The sequence below is a fragment of the Solanum stenotomum genome, unplaced genomic scaffold, assembly GCF_019186545.1.
Source record: "Solanum stenotomum isolate F172 unplaced genomic scaffold, ASM1918654v1 scaffold10183, whole genome shotgun sequence".
Taxonomy (NCBI): domain Eukaryota; kingdom Viridiplantae; phylum Streptophyta; class Magnoliopsida; order Solanales; family Solanaceae; genus Solanum; species Solanum stenotomum.
The window spans coordinates 1-16958 of record NW_026020943.1 but is presented as its reverse complement, the minus strand read 5'-3'; the positions used below and the strand labels follow the sequence as shown (position 1 = coordinate 16958).

At 33.8% G+C, this 16958-nt stretch overlaps 1 protein-coding gene across 1 annotated transcript; it reads right to left on the bottom strand.

Annotated features, from left to right (window-relative positions):
• Positions 1-11236: 11236 nt before the first annotated feature.
• Positions 11237-16952, bottom strand: LOC125849724 (homeobox-leucine zipper protein ATHB-15-like). The gene is made up of 12 exons (XM_049529694.1): positions 16875-16952; positions 16441-16596; positions 16272-16346; positions 16067-16173; positions 15790-15982; positions 14892-15077; positions 13846-13926; positions 13288-13422; positions 12868-13193; positions 12256-12361; positions 11601-11750; positions 11237-11392 (listed from the first exon to the last, which is right to left on the bottom strand). The coding sequence occupies exons 2-12, from the start codon at positions 16552-16554 to the stop codon at positions 11246-11248; spliced, it is 1620 nt and encodes a 539-aa protein (XP_049385651.1). The 5' UTR covers positions 16555-16596; positions 16875-16952; the 3' UTR covers positions 11237-11245.
• Between the last annotated feature and the right edge of the window lie 6 nt (positions 16953-16958).

Sequence of the window (16958 nt, the reverse complement as noted above, 5' to 3'; positions counted from 1 at the left end):
GACCTGATTCTATCGTTAGGAAAAAACCAATGGGAAAGAATTGGGGCTAGAAAACTTTTGAGTTGTAACTTGGAATTTCCTAGCCTAGTCCAGATTTGGACGATATCAGAGTCGGGCGAGTCTAGGAAAATCTTGTAACAATTGGGTGATCTAATTATAATTTTGATCACATGAGTAGATAACTAAGACGTTAAGGAACACATACGACTTTAAGTAATTAAATTTGAGAGAGTAGAACTCTCGAAACTGATCTTAGCGTGAACAGGTATGTTCTGAGTTTTATGGGATGAAGGTGTGTTATGAAATAGGGGTTTGGAATTTTTAATTCGACTCATTGTTTCTGTGCAAGCCGCTATAGCGGGGTGAGGACCGTTGTGACGGGCCAGTCGCGAAATAAGTTGAAAATAAACTCCAAAATCGTTTTATTCTGCAAGTTTCAACTTTGAGAGCTAAGAGACGACCCCAGGTGCTTTCTTGACAGTTTTCCACCATTCTTGAGGCTAAAGGTNAAACTCGGCGGCGTTGGAAAGATCATTCCAAAGGCTTTCCAGACATAACTGGAAATTCGCCTAAATCATTTTGAGCTAGGAGATACGACTGCTCAAAGTTTACCAAAAACTCTTTTCTTTTTTTTCCATACTTAGCCAAATTTTCTAGATTCTTTCCAAAATGACTATTTCCAATTCAACTCTTCTTGGAACTCAATGTGCTACACCTAGGGACCTTAACTTAACACTCAAGAAATTTTTATTCCTCGGTAAAATCCCACTCCACATGAAGGATGGCTCGAGTCTTAGTTCGAAAATTCTCTGGGGTGTTACAATTGATCTAGGGTTGATAGTGTTGACTTTAATTCGGGTAATTAGACATCGTTTATTAATTCATGTGTTATTATTATTGTTTGTAGACCAAGAACAAGCGAAAAGAATCCGAAAAGGAAGAATCAAGCTTCTTAGGGGATTCAAGCTTTGTTCGAGGTAGGTGATGGTTGTGATTTCATGTTGGTGTGATATATGTTTGTAATTGCTTCATTATAATGCATGTATGTATGTGAATGTTGCATTATTGATCACCATAATCGTAAATGAGGATAATTGAATAATTGTATGCTATGAATCACCTCTTGTTGTATGATTGTGAGAATATACATTGTGATTATGGTTTGTTGAATGGAGCGGGTATCACGATCCAACACGCTAACTGGGATTGGTTGCCACGTACCGGCATAAACATTAGAACAGGTGTCACGATCTGACACACTCACTTGGATCGGTTACCACGTACCGGCATAAACATTTAAACGGGTACCACGTACCAATACACTAACAGTTTAGGTATGGGTTCCATGAGAGGACCATTGATTTGGGTTTCGTGAGAGTACCATTGAATTGTGTTGTGTATCTACTTGTGATGATTACATTCATATCTAATGGTGATTGAGGTTGAAAGACAATTTGTTGTTCTAAAAATGATAACCAATGTGTATTATTGAGAACGTGGAATGTTACTTTGATCTTGAAAAGATGACTAATATTGTATATGTTTGATATATGCATGTTTTATAATGTTATGGTTACTTGCATTTGTTTCACTTATTGGGGTAGCCGTGTGATCCTACCAGTACACTGTGGTTGTGTACTGATACTGCACTTGCTTGTTCTTTATTGAGTACAAGGCATCTTCAGGCGGCTATTGATAGACCTCAGTTAGGTGACTATTGAGTGTGACCGGATTCAAGGGTGAGCCAGTTCTTTCAGGCTGCCATGGATTTTTCTTGTGTAAGTCCACCCTTTTCGAACTTAGACTATTTGTTTAAGGAGTTTTGTTTAGCTTCGGGGTTGTACCCCTTGTTCTTGGACTTGTCGTTAGTAGAGTTTTGGTACAATGACTTTCAGGTTCTAGGGGTTGAATTTCCTCATTAGTTTGGTTAGTTAATTATTTAAACCTTTGGAATTTATAGGGACTCCATTTTTATTGTCATTTAAACATGCTTCCGTATCTTTAAATATGTAGTATTTTGGTTATGGCTGCTTAGTTGATTTTAGTAATGGTTCTCCCACCGGAGGGTTAGTGTGGTGCTAATCACGACGATCTGAATCGTGACAAAAACTGAAGTAACCTTTTGAATATTCTGGCATTCCTTTATTTCTCATACAAGAAAGAAGAGAAAAATAAACTAAAGCAAAACCATAAGTCCCAACTAATAAGCAAACAAACAAACAAAAAAAAGTAGGACATATATGCCTATGTTTATCATTTAATCATAATTAATTGATGCATTTTGAGATGACTACTTGAATATATTATTAAGGAAATGTTTTTTCGAAAAAGGTAAGTTAATCCAAAGACTATTTGATGATGTTACATCTCAAACAATTTTGATATATACTCTCCGTTTATTTTTATTTATCATTTATTTTTAAAATAAATTTTTATTTTTATTCATCACTTTTGATATATCAATTATTTTTTCTATGCTTTGCTTTATCCTTAGAATTAAATATTATTCTACATATCATTTTTCAAGACTCAATATTAAATATTAATTAATAGAAATAGTGTGATAAAATAAATATATCAAAATTAATCGGGACCCACCCATTATGGTTTATTTCTCTTAGCCAATGAGTCTCCTTCCTGATGGCCAAGAAATAATGTTTGGCTATAAAAAGTAATTTTGTTCATTTACGAAGAAGAACAATACATATACAATTCTGCCTTCTCTCTTTCTCTTTATTTTAGCTTTCTTTATCATTTCCTTCTTGTTCATTTAAGTTTGTTCCACTTGTTTATTTTATAAGACGTATCAATACGAGTCTCTTTCTATTCAAGTAAATACTTTAAAAGTTTCGAATATTAAAAAAAATTCAAATAATGTCAATCTTTCTAAATTTGAATTTCTTGATTTGGATATACCGAAAAAAAAAACTACCTATTTTTGCTACTAGATGCTAAAATTTATCTTGATGTGACAGATTTGACAGACATTATTCAAGATAAAAATCATGCATCAAATTAAAATTGTGCCAAGACAATGATATTTCTTTGACATTATCTTGATGAAGATTTAAAAAATGAAATATCTCAATGTTTAAATTATTTTACAACACAAGAGAATCTTTAACAGAAAGATATTTCATTTTTAAACCTTCCTCAAGGTGATGTAGGAGAAATATTATTGCCTTGGCACGATTTTGATTTGATGCCTGATTTTTATCTTGGATATTATATGTCAGATCCATCACATCAAGATGAATTTTGGTATCTAATACCTAAGGTAGGTAGCTTTTTCCGATACATCCAAAGCAATAAATTCAAGTATAAAAAGATTTGATATTATTTATGAAAGAAAAATTTATATCTTCAAAGCTTTTAAAATATTTACTTGAACTGATAGAGATTCGTACTAATAATATATTATAAAATAAATAAGAAAACAAACTTAAATAAACAAGAAGAAAAAAATAAGAAAGCTAAAGTAAGTAGAGAGAGAAGGAGAGAATTGTATATGTATTGTTGTTCTTTGTAAGTGAACAAAGTGGTTTTTTATAGTCAAACATTGGTTCTTCGCCATTAAGAGGGAGGCTCATTGGTTCAAAGAAGATAGGTGGTCTCACACATATACATCCACTTTTATTTTACAACACTCTATCTTGAATGTCAAATAGAAATTATAGTGAAGGAACAAACACTATATATATACCCTCACTAAAAACTTTATCAGACAAATTCAGTGGAATTAAATCTTAATTAAAGAAAAAAGAGTATAACGCGCATTCTACTCCACCTGATAAAGTCCTCACATTTCAATCTTGTATACCATCCTCAAAGGAGTTGACACTGATAAAGATTTGGTGAATAATCTGCTAGATTATCACTCGAACGAATTTATTGTATATCAATATCACCGTTCTTCTGGAGATCATGTAACACCCAAGAAATCTTTTGTCTTATCGATAAAGTGTCGAAGAACAATTAAATAGCACAATAATAATTTAACTTATCATTTAGAAAAATAATAGTCCTGAAAATAAGATGAATATTACTATGATAATATATAAATAATAATACAGAATATTAATACTCGAGTTGTGTTGGGCACTGTCCTAAGAAACTATTTCAGCGGTGTAATGTTTCCCTAAGATTAAACAAATTTTCTCCATTTAAATAGAAAATATATGAATCAGTAAATTAATTAACATCAACAAGTTATTAGTGGAAAAATAAAATAACAAAACTCAAATTATTATAATTAATTAACTTAAAAGGTGAAGACTAAAGAGAGAGAGGCAGAACATGAGGGAGAGTAAGAGAGTGATAGTTTTGTTACTGTTTTTTTCATAAAGGAAAGATAATTATGCAAAATTCATCATAGGACAAGTGTCAAGGAGGGTGTAAAAGAATGGCATACACTGCCAAGTGCTGAAACATTTTTCCAATAAAGAAGACAACTTGATAACTACAATTCCCTAATGGCTTCACAAATACTTTATTAAAAAAAGTCTTTTGAAATAAACCATTTTGCTTACAATTTTCCACATATTTCAAAAGAATTTATACGAAAAATATCACTTGCTTGATTTTCATGGACAAAATGCAATATGTCTAGTGTCTTTCAGACTATGAAACAAAGTTAGATCGATAAAATTTAATTTACAGAATTACTGATGAAATATAAAATTTCTATGAATCAATAATTCTCATTGTAAATCAGAGACTTTACCAATCACATTTTAATCTCATTAATTTTGTTGTTCAATGCGATTTTACGCCAATAGGCAATGTGTGTGCCTGGTATTCATGAGAGCTCTAGAGACTAAGCCAAAATCTCATAGGAGCGGCCTCACTCCACTTCTCATATAGGTGAATTCATCAAAAGTATGTTGCTTTAAATACACCACCCTTAATTAAGGACTATGAATTCATTAAGAGTTAATAACTTATCCCTCATTTTCAATAGTAGCTCAAGCATTCTCAGTTAGTGCACAGTGTCAATATTGACTTGTTATTACCCATACAAACCTACTTCATGGAATCTCCAATCAGATAGGTTGGGTTACCATCTTTATTGAAAATCACATTGGCCTTAAACCCATCTCTATTGAGGTCTGAAGAATTAATTTTCTTCTCACAGATTTAATCAGTGAATCGGCCGAATTCAATTCTGATTTCACATAATCTATTACATCTCTCAGTGGGTGATGAACGACATCATGCCTCAATTTCACGTGTCTCTTACAATTATAAGATTTATTCTCCGCAATAGCAATTACAGCTTGACAATCACAATGTATAAACACTAGAGGATATTCATCCTTTATTAAAGGGATATTTGCTAAGAAATTTCTTAGTCACTCAGTCTCAGTACCAACTAACTCTAGAGCTACAAACTCTAACTCCATAGTCAATCTAGCAATGATCGTCTGTTTAGCTGATTTCCAGGATATTGCACCACCTAATGTGAACACCTATTTACTAGTGGATTTTGTCTCATCTGAATAAGATATTCAAATTGCATCACAATACCCTTCTAACAGTGGAGGAATCAAGATTTTTGTCAAGGGTGTTCGTACTTTAGGAAAAGTAAAAAAATAAACCTTGCTAGTCAGATTATAAAGATTGAAACGTCATTTTTGTTCTCTTTAAAAACGAAACTAAAAAAAAATAAACAAAAATACGCCTTAGTCTGGGCTTGAACCCTGGCCTTTGAGGTGACTTTGAACAGTCTTAACCATTTGGATATCTTTCTTTAGTGTGTCAAGGTTGTTCAACAACTAGTATACATCCAAAAAATTGATATTTAACATATATACTCGCAAAACTGTTCCGAAGATTGTTCATCTAACCACCCATGCTAAGGTGTGGATCTTCCCCTGCCTTCTAAAGTAGAAAGATATCTACTATACATGTTACCATTATTCATGGATCCTCTCAAATATTTCATTAGTTTATTCAATGCAAACCAATGCTCTTTATTGAAATTATGAGTATATCTACTCAGTCTACACATAGCATATGCAATATCAAGCCTAGTGAAATTCATTAAATGCAATAGACTTTCAATAATTTGAGCATATTTAGACTGAGCAACTGAGTCATCATAATTCTTTTTCAATTGAGAGTTAACATCATAAGGAGTGGCTATAGTGTCACCTCGACACATTCAAACTTTTTAAGAACTGTTTCCACATAATGTTCTTGTGACAGCATTATACCATCTTCACTCCTTATAACTTTAATTTCCAAAATCATATTTACTTCACCCAGATCCTTCATATCAAAATTAGTAGACAAAAATAATTTGGTACTTTTCACAATATTTAAACTTGTACCAAATATAAGCATGTCATCAACATATAAGCATACTATCACATAATCATTGTCTACCATTTTAGTGTAAACGCATTTATTCACTTCAACAGAAGAAAAATTGTCTCTCATTAAGACTTGATCTAATTTTGTATGTTACTGTTTAGGAGCTTATTTAAGACCATAAAGAGATCTAATTAATTTGCAAACTTTATTTTCTTGTCTAGAAATAATACATCTTTCAGGTTGAACCATATAGATCTCTTCTACCAAATCACCATCTAAGAAAGTTATTTTTTACATCCATTTGATGAATAAAAAGCCTGTGAATTGATACTAAGCAATTAAAAGTTGAATAGAAGAAATTCTAGTCACTGTGCAAATGTATCAAAATAATCAATATTTTATTTTTGAGAAAATCTTTTTGCTACTAATCGAACTTTATATTTATCCATAGATCCATCAGGATTAAATATCTTCCTGAAAGTCCATTTACAACCAATAGATTTTGCACCAGGAAGTAAATCAGTCAAAATTCATGTATTATTTTTCATAATTGAATCACTTTCAATTTTTATTGCCTCTTTTCAAAATTTTGCATCAGAAGAAGACATAGCTGCAAAATAATTTAATGGTTCATTGTCAACAAGAAAAGTTTGAAAATCATTTTCATTGGCCTTTTCTCCTTCTCTGTTCCTCATAAGAGATATTCTCATTATTGTAGAAATCTTACACTAGAATTAGAGAAATCAAGAATTGTATTGATAAAAATAATGTTGAGTTACAAGCTCCTTATATAGGGAGAGAATTGTAGAGTCCTAAGTTAACTATACTTAGAGTCCTACTACAATACATATTACTACTATAATATTAATAATGCAATTATAAATAATCTAATTCTAGTTGTACTGTAATTCTAATCGTAATCTAATCCTAGTTGTAATATAATCCTAATTAATATAAGTAGTCTAATTCTAGTGCGATTCTAATTCTACAACAGTGTTGTAAACTCGTGTGTTGTAAACACGTCAGTCAGCTTCGTTGGACCTGTTCCATTGACATGTTCCAATCATCAGCTTCCTTCATCTTTAACATTTGTTGTAGACTTGTCAGTCAGCTTCGTTGGACCTGTTCCTTTGACATGTTCCAATCATTAGCTTCCTTCATCTTCAACACTTTCCCTCAAGATAAAGAGTAGAGGAACGGTTACTCCTAGCTTGCTTCGAATACCCAACAAAAACTTTGAATACCCAGCAAAAATTTATTTTGTCAATGCTTCAGTATGAATGTGATGTCTAGTCGTTGCTTGTGATAGTTCATCTGCAGATTGATACGAGTAGTCCCACCAGTAAAAACACTTAAGAGCAGTATGATTATTCCTACCACATATTTGACATGACTCAAAACTATTCATCTCCTTATTTTCATTTTGGAAACTTTTATTGTTTAGAGAACCTGGTCCATATTGACTGTTCTGAGAACCTGTTCCCTGTCCAGCAGGCTTGAAACTTGTTTCTCTGGAGTTGATGTTGTTGTTTCCTCTTCCCCTGCCTTTTTAAGCAGATAATATCATGTTATAATTTTGTTGTGACACCTCTTCTTCATCTTCCCATATATCAAAGCCTGTGAGAGCATTAACAAATTGATTATTAAGGGTGGAATATGGTGTCTTACCTAACATGATTTTTGGGCCTGACTTTTCACATATGCATTTAAATTCCTTGATGTATTAATCAATATTTTTGGTTCCTAGCCTAACACTTTGTAGTTGTTTAAGTTGAAACTTTTTTTCTTTTGTTGCTTGAAGATAAGTTTCTTCCAAGCATTCGCACATCTCCTTGGCAGTTGAGCAGCCCACAATTAGGTACATGCTTTCTTCGGTCAAGGTGCTTGAGATCCAATTCTTAATCAACACATCTTTCTCCTTCCAATCATCAATGGTGTCACTATCTTTTGCATTCTTCTCAACCGCTACAACTTTCCCAGCAGTCTGTCCAGTGGAACAACTGCTTTTACTTGGTTCATAGATGAGACATGTTAGTTTCATCACTTGAATCAATTGAGATATTTGTGTCCTCCCTATGAGGTAGTTAGCTAGCTTAAGTTTAATAAAGCAAACGGTAATGAGTTGGTGAAGTGAAGAGGTCGACATAATATTGATAGAAGTGGTCATTGCAATTTAACGTGTTTTTTTTATAATCAATACTCAGAGAGTGGAAAAATTTTTATGTTCTAATACCATGTAGAAATCTCACGTCTAGGATTAGAGAAATCAAGGATTGTATTGATAAAAATAATGTTGAGCTACAAGCTCCTTATATAGGGAGAGAATTGTAGAGTCCTAAGTTAACTATACTTAGAGTCCTACTACGATACATATTACTACTATAATATTAATAATGCAATTATAAATAATCTAATCATAGTTGTACTATAATCCTAATCGTAATCTAATCATAGTCGTAATATAATAATAATTAATATAAGTAGTCTAATCCTAGTGCGACTCTAATTCTACAACAATGTTGTAAACTCGTGTGCTGTAAACACGTCAGTCAACTTCGTTGGACCTGTTCCTTTGACATGTTCCAATCATCAGCTTCCTTCATCTTCAACACTTGTTGTAGACTCACTAGTCAGCTTCGTTGGACTTGTTCCTTTGACATGTTTCAATCATCAGCTTCATTCATCCTCATCAATTATTTCTTTCAATAGATGCATGAGAAATTTTATCGCACGGTGAAAAAATATGTTCAAAAAAATCAACATTCTTTGTCTCAATTATAGTATTGTAATCAAGCACATCACTTTTCAACACAAGAAATCTATATGCAGCACTATGTTCAGCATATTCAATAAGTATGCAATCAACAGTTTTAGAACCAATTTTTCTCTTCTTAGGTTTCGGCAAAAGAACTTTAGTAAGACACCCCCACACTTTTACATATTTCAAATTAGATTTAAACTTTTCCACAATTCATAAGGATTTTTTTCCGTCTTTTATGAGGAATTTTATTTTGCAAGTGACACGCAGATAATATAGCTTCACCCCACAAATTATCAAGAGCATTAGAACTTATTAACATGGAATTCACCATTTATTTTAAAGTTCTATTTTTCCTTTCAGCTACTCCATTAGACTCAAGTAAATAAGGCGGGGTTACTTCATGAATAATTCCTTCTTTTTCACAAAAAGCACCCAAAGATATTTATTATCTACCTCTATTAGATCTTATTCTTGATTTTCCTACTGAGTTGATGTTAAACATCAGACTTAATCATAAGCAATAAAAGCATCAAATGTATCATCTTTATTTCTAAGCAAATACAACTTAGTAAATCTGAAAAAATTATCAATAAAAGTCACATATATCTTTTACCACCTCTAGTCATAGTCTGTTTCAAATCACCTAAATCGGTGTAAATTAAAGATAATAACTCAATTTCTCTATTTACTGGGGAAAAAAAAGACTTTTTAGTAATTTTAGCTTCATCGCATATTCACATTTATCAAAATTATTTGAGTCTAAATCAGGTATTAAATCAAGAGATCACATATTCTTTATATATGAGACATTAACATGTTATAATCTAGCATGCCATGAAGAATGGACTCAATCAAAAGCAAATACACTTTCACTGAAATTATCACAAATATTAAGCACAAATAAGCCATAATTACAAAATTCATTGCCCACTAATATTAGTTTTAGTCATTATCACCTTATTATCTTCAAACGAAACCTTTATTGCACATTTTCCTAATAATCCCACAAAAATCAAATTAATTTGGATATTAGGAACATGTAATACATCACTCAATGCTAAAGTTTTACCAAATGTGAGTTTGAGAAGAACTTTTCATTTTAAAAAAACTTTGGTTGTCCTTGAGTCACCAAAATAGGTAATTTCTTCTCTTTTCTCAACTTGGGTGTATGACAAAAAATCATTTTTATTTATACAAATATGTCTTGTAGCACCAGAGTCTATCACTCAATTTCTCACATTGGCCTCAATAATTTTATCTGAAATGACCGCAATAATCATATCATCCGTTTCAATCAAATTTATTTTTAGCTTAGAGGGATTGTCATTTCTTTCCAATATTCTTTTGCATTGAGGTGTATGTCCATGAAGGTTTCATTATTAACATTGAATTTATAACCATGTCTATTCGCGTACTTATATCTTTCTTTACCATTAGTCTCTGACATAATGACTTGAACAATAGCGGTCAAGGTAGCACCAAAATCAGTACCATCAATAGTTTCAGGACACATTATATGTCATAATTTTTTAGGTTGTTGGGAAACAATTAAATATCACAATAATAATATAACTTATCTAGCAAAATAGTAGTCTGAAGATAAGATGAATATTACTATGATAGTAATATATAAATACTAATGCAAAATATTAATACTTGAGTCATGTTGGACACTGTCCTAAGAAATATTTCAATGGATTGAAATATTTCCCTAGGATTAAACAAGTCTTCCCTATTTAAATAGAGAACACATGAATCAACAAATTAATTAACATCAACAAGTTATTAGCGGGGAAAATAAAATAACAAAGCCCAAATTATTATAATTAATTAACTTAAAAGGAGAAGACTAAAGAGAGAGAGAGGCAGAACATGAGGGAGAGTAAGAGAGTGATAGTTTTGTTACTACTTTTTCATCAAGGGAAGACAACTATTTATAGGCCAATAAGAAGCTTTATCATAAGACTAGTGTCTTAAAAGACACCAAATGAAAAAACAATAAAAAAGGTATTCTTGTTCTCCCATAGTCCATCTTGTAATCACATACCAAACGATTTCATGTCACATTGAGTAGCAACAAAAGCACAAAAAGTAATTTAATCCAAACTTGTTCAAAATGGTTTGTAGAGATGTAGCTTAAGTTTACTGATACCTCCCTTCATAACAAATTTAAACAAACGACCAATTCACAAACATAAAGCTGATACAATGAGCAGTATCTTCTTCATTCAGAACCTTCCAAGCTACGGCTTTCTCGTAAGAAACAGGCCTACCCATGCTCGATAAACAGATTCCGCCTTGGAGACATGCAAAACCCTGTCACAATATGAGAGTTAACATGGTTAGTGCATGCTTGAATGCTCCCGCTCTCTCAAAAAAGACAGAATCACTCTATTCATTTCAATTGTGCTTGGCTAAGTTTGGCAAGTGTATAATAGCACATTGTAATAGCAGATAGTAGCTACAAGACTACCCAATCACTGCCTCACTAATTGAATAGATTCCTCACAAAGGAGTTACCAACCTGTTGCATTATCTGTGGGAACTCAGAGCAGAGATTTTTCCTTCCATGTTCGTCAAATATTTTCTCCAAAGAGATATCTTGAAGTGCAACCAAGGTTGTCTCGAGCATGTCAAGACCACCCTGGTTTGCAAATGTGAAAATTGGCATAGCCTGCATAAATATTGAACTTCAGCACCCATATACCAAAAGATTTTAGAACTGGTAGCAGATGAGAACTATAAACAACACCAATGTTGTCAAAAGTCAAAGTCACAATCACGAAGTCTTGCTTCTAACGCATAGTCCAGCTGAATATTTTCCAGAACAAGATATACTCCCTGTGTCCCAACTCCCACTTATGTGATACATATTCCTTTTTAGCCTGTCCCAAAAAGAATGATGCCTTCAACAACAACAGGGTGTACGCATACATTTAAAAACAAGTGAACTTTAAACCAAAATTTTTACCCTTAATGAGATACATTTATAGCTTTACAAATATATATGTCTTGTTTTAGACCACAAGTTTTTAAAGTCTTTCTTTCTTGAATTCTGTGCTCAGTCAAGTGCATCACATAAATTGGAACCGGGGGAGTACTTGAATTCTAAGATTTTGCTGAAGAACCTGTTTACATGAGCATGAGACTGTAGAGAAAGACTGTCCAAGAAAGCAAACCTTTGCAGAGCAGCAGATAATAGCATCTGAGTGATGCCATAGGCTATCAAGGATAGATTCACTTCCTTCACTACTCATTTTCGGAAGCTCCACACCCAAAAAACGCCTTGTAAAAAAGGGAGAACAAGAGTCAAACACGTAATTAGCAGTGGACAAAGATGCAATAGCTTCCTCATATACAAATACCCTATTCAAGAAAATTTCTAAACGGAAACAAGTAAACATCATTTGCACATCAGCACTTGCAGAAATAAAAAATGAAAGAATCAAACTTATTACAGAGAGGAATCAAATCTCTCTTATTTTCAGAGGAAAGCAACACATCTCAGCCATAACAGAGGATAATACAAAATGATTGATTGACTGCAGAAAGATGAAACATGTGGCACGACCATTATACAACAGAACCAATATAGGTTGCCAACAAACCATGATACATCGAATAGAAACAGATGACACAGTTTATTGAACTCGGAAGACAAAATATATCACGACATGGCCAGTATACATCTAAACCAACATAGGCTGTCTACAACCCATGTGTTTCATTTAGAATTGGATTTAGAAAATCACATACTTATATTTTAAGTGACATGCAAGTATATGCCACACCTGTAACTTTGGCAGATCCACCGAGCTAGTGTATGAGCTTCAGGAGTCCCCAGCGGCAGACGAAGGCCTCCCACAGAACCGAAGTTGGATGGAGAAAGTGCCAATGCAACCCTTTGAACAGATGAAATGAAGCTTCGTACATACTTTCTAGCCATTGATGCAACATTCTCTTGCATGTGGCTTTCAAATGCAAACTGAAAAGCAATTGTCATAATAGATTTTGATGTGCCACCAGTTGACTTGAGGTCATTAGCCACCTTACTTCCTACAGGCCCAGTTTCAAGAGCAGAAGTAAGATCAAGGGTGCGATTTGGACTGGAGGCTTCCTGCATGAAATTGAACATTCTCAAATTACTCCGTGGATAACAAGCAGACAAGGAAACAGCAGAATAAGAAGTGATCAAGTGATGAACATGATACCTTAGCAGAGTCTAAAGGAATAATGCGAAACCCAGAAGGAAGGAGTGGTGCATCATCAGCAAACGAGGCATCAATTGGAGCAAAAATGAGTTCAGCACAGGTACCAACAGCATTTTCATCCATTCCACTGCACAACTGCCAAAAGCACAGAAGTCAAAGCGTTGTAAACCACATTTAGAGTCAAAACAGCCATTTTAACCTTGCATACTCAGCTTTCTATACAGGTTTGACCAATATTTTGAGTCCGTCAAATCTTGTGACATCTTAACAGAGGTATCAAGAATCTGGATGCTCACTATTTGGTTATACAGCAGCCTAGTGATACTAAAGATGAACATGCATGGTAACTTTTGCATTTTAGTAGATCAGGAGAACAACATACGAGCATGTGTTGATCTGGATGGTAGTCCAAAACCAGAGTTAACTAAATCTTCTCAAACAATTACATAGCCCACCATCTAGTATTAAGTCTGCTTATGTAAAGCTATGAGTTTTGTTAGAACCAGTAAAATTTCTCTACATAGGAACAATATTCACATGTTCAGGAATAGAACTTACTTGCAATAGAAACATATCTCTTGGCATTATAACATCTTCCGGGGAATGGCAAACTCCTTCCAACTTAATGACCTCCAGCAACTACTGAGCACAAAGGAGTTTGTGATCAACATTAATGACAAGGGATCAACAATAATACTTGTCAAAGAAATGGACCTTACAACTAACTCAACCCCAAAAACTAGCTCATGAGTTGAGGATTAGTGTTTTAAAAGATAAATAACATTGAAATGATAGAAATTTCAAGAAAAATATAAAATAAGTGCAAATGTACATAGAATTGCTTCATCTTAAAACATTAATCAAAATCAACAATTGACTAAAAAATAATCAGAAATGCTCATCTAAGGGAACTAATCAATTTTTTTTCAAAAAATGGGTAGAAATTTAGAAAATAACCTTTAAAAAAACGAAGAAGAAACTTGTACAATCAAAAGCATCAAATCAGACCAAGTGATGAAGAATGATGTGTTTTTGCTTTGTAGTTTGCACATTGATCATTTTTTTTCTTAAGCCAAAAAGACAAATAGATAGAATAAAAATTAGGGCCAAGAATAAAAAAATGTTTTGATTTGAAAGTTTTTTAACATTTAAAAATTTAACAAGAAGTTAAATTTTGTATTTTATGGTATTAATTTAAGGACTTGTTTAGCTATTTTAATTTTAATTACAAGAGGGCTAACACCCCAAAACAAAACTAGTAAAACAGTGGTGAGGATTTCCAAAGATCATATAAGGAGACAACCCAATGTGGCACTCAACACCCCCCGGCACTCCAGGACTGGATAGCTGAAGCATGGACAATATAAGATGGGGGGTCAACTTCGGGTGAAACAAGAACTGGGATGAGATGGCCTTTGATACCATGTAAACATATGACACTTGGGCCTAATTCAATCCAAAAATCTAGCTCATGAGAGAAGGATTGTCCAAGTCCAAAGAAGCAGACCACCGGTCCATGCACCCATCAATGTGGGACTCTAACAGTATCCAAAGAAGATAGAAAGATAGGCATGCCATTGACTAAATAAGATCTAAACTCTTGCCTCTTCATGTTCAACAGTATGTGCCAGTGGAAGTATCACTTGACCCCCAAAGTTAGAGACTCGAACCCCAGGTAGGCTGCAAGGACCAACTTTAACAGCTGCAGCCGAGTAAGCATCAATATTGTTGTCTACCCATTCTGATCGATGCTCACGCAAAAACCTGAGAAGTATCGCAGGAGTCACACTCTGAACAAGAAAAAAGAAGATGTCAAAAAAGCAAGAAAAGAATATGGTCAAGTCAGGATAAAGTACATGAATTCCCCAAAAAAAGAAGGAAGATGTTGTGTAAAAAAAATTGCCTAGGAAAAGTAAGTGATCACGGGTAATAACAGAGTATACAAATTTGATAACAAGACCTCTATTTAACCATTTTATGATTTTTCAAGCAATAAAATATCCAGAATTTGGGCAGCATATAATCCATCCACCATACAGAACGATCACCAGTATATGCCAGTAGAAAACCAAGCATCAATTTTCTAAGGGGTTAAAAGCAGTAAAATGTATTTATCTACCTATCATAGTATAACAGCTTAAAGGAAATTTAACATAGCCAAGCCAAGCCAATCTAGCTACACTATCAATGTAGTAAAATGGTGTTTTCCCTTTAATTTGGTTTTGTATCCCTGCCACGAAATTAAGGTTTTTTGCAGCCCAAGCACAGAGACTCAGAAGAGAAGAGAACGACTAAGTAAGCCAATTAACTTAATGATTCTCATCAGTATTCTTAATCATCTTGGAATTAAAGTCAATAGTATCAGATTTCAAACAGTCATTCGACCAGTTAGAGAATGAAGTGAGATTGAGAAACATGGAGAATTAATTATTTGTCCATTCTATCAAACAAGAAAGACTGTAAATTGTATAATTTCAGCATAAACATACTGATTCAGCTGACCTGTAGAAGCATAGATGCTTTTGCACACAAAATTGCATTGCTTAGAGATGTAAATCCATCAGAAAAAGAAAGGTTTAAACCCATCAATTTGTCGGGGGATGAGTTAACAAGGATGGTGACATCATCCATTCCATCATTATCCAGCATAGACCAGCCTTCACTGGAGAAACCATTGAGAGCCTCATTGAACCCTCTGCCAAAATAGTGTAATGAATAGTAAATAGCAAGTAACTCTAACAAAACAGAAACAACATTCATATAAAGCTAGTATTCAGACCTGTTCAGCCTCTTGCTTAATGCCCGTAGAGCTGCTGGTCTCCTGCCCCAATTAGTGACATTAGGCTGTGAAACTTCCAAAGTTAACTGCCTCAGTTGGCGTAGTGCCTGCATGGAAAGGAACACAATGATATCGAGCATCTGAAGTACAAATAGTGTTCTCGTCTTACATGACATGTTGCATCAGATTCGGTAGAAGTTCTTACTGCCATTGTTGTCTTCTGAGCAAGCACTGCAGATGACTCATACAGTGGACGCAACACTTCTGGCACACTCCATGCCTGGCAATAATAATAATGATACATAAACGGTAACACGGCGTACGTAGCTACTGAAAAATGATACATTTTCAGACATAATAGATGACACATTTACCTCTAAATTCATATGATCTACAATATGGACAATAGAGCCACCTCCCTCACAAGGCCTAATAAGGTATCCGCTAGGCAGCATTTCCGCTCTCACAAAATTCTGAACTTGCGGCATACTTGGACCATTTTGAGTATTTCCCAATGACCTTTCACAAACCTGTGCATTTATTAAATGAAATATTGAATCATGAGGAATACCAAAATCTAGTTGCAGGTATAGACATCAAGAAAAATGTATATGTCCACCAAACAGAATACTGTTTGGATTATATTGGAGACATACTCAAACATTTTAAGGAGAAAAACAATATTTCGGGGGGCACATTGTGTGTGATATTCATAAACATCATGAAAGTGATACTGCATATCTTCCGGGGATGACAGAAAACAAATCTCTTGATTTAAGAAACCAACTGGAAAAAACAAATCTCATACCACAAAGCTCCCATCATCCGTAACAGTAGTATAGCGTAACAGCCAGAAGTCACGAGGAGGCGCCAAAGTTGTTGGAGCATAAAG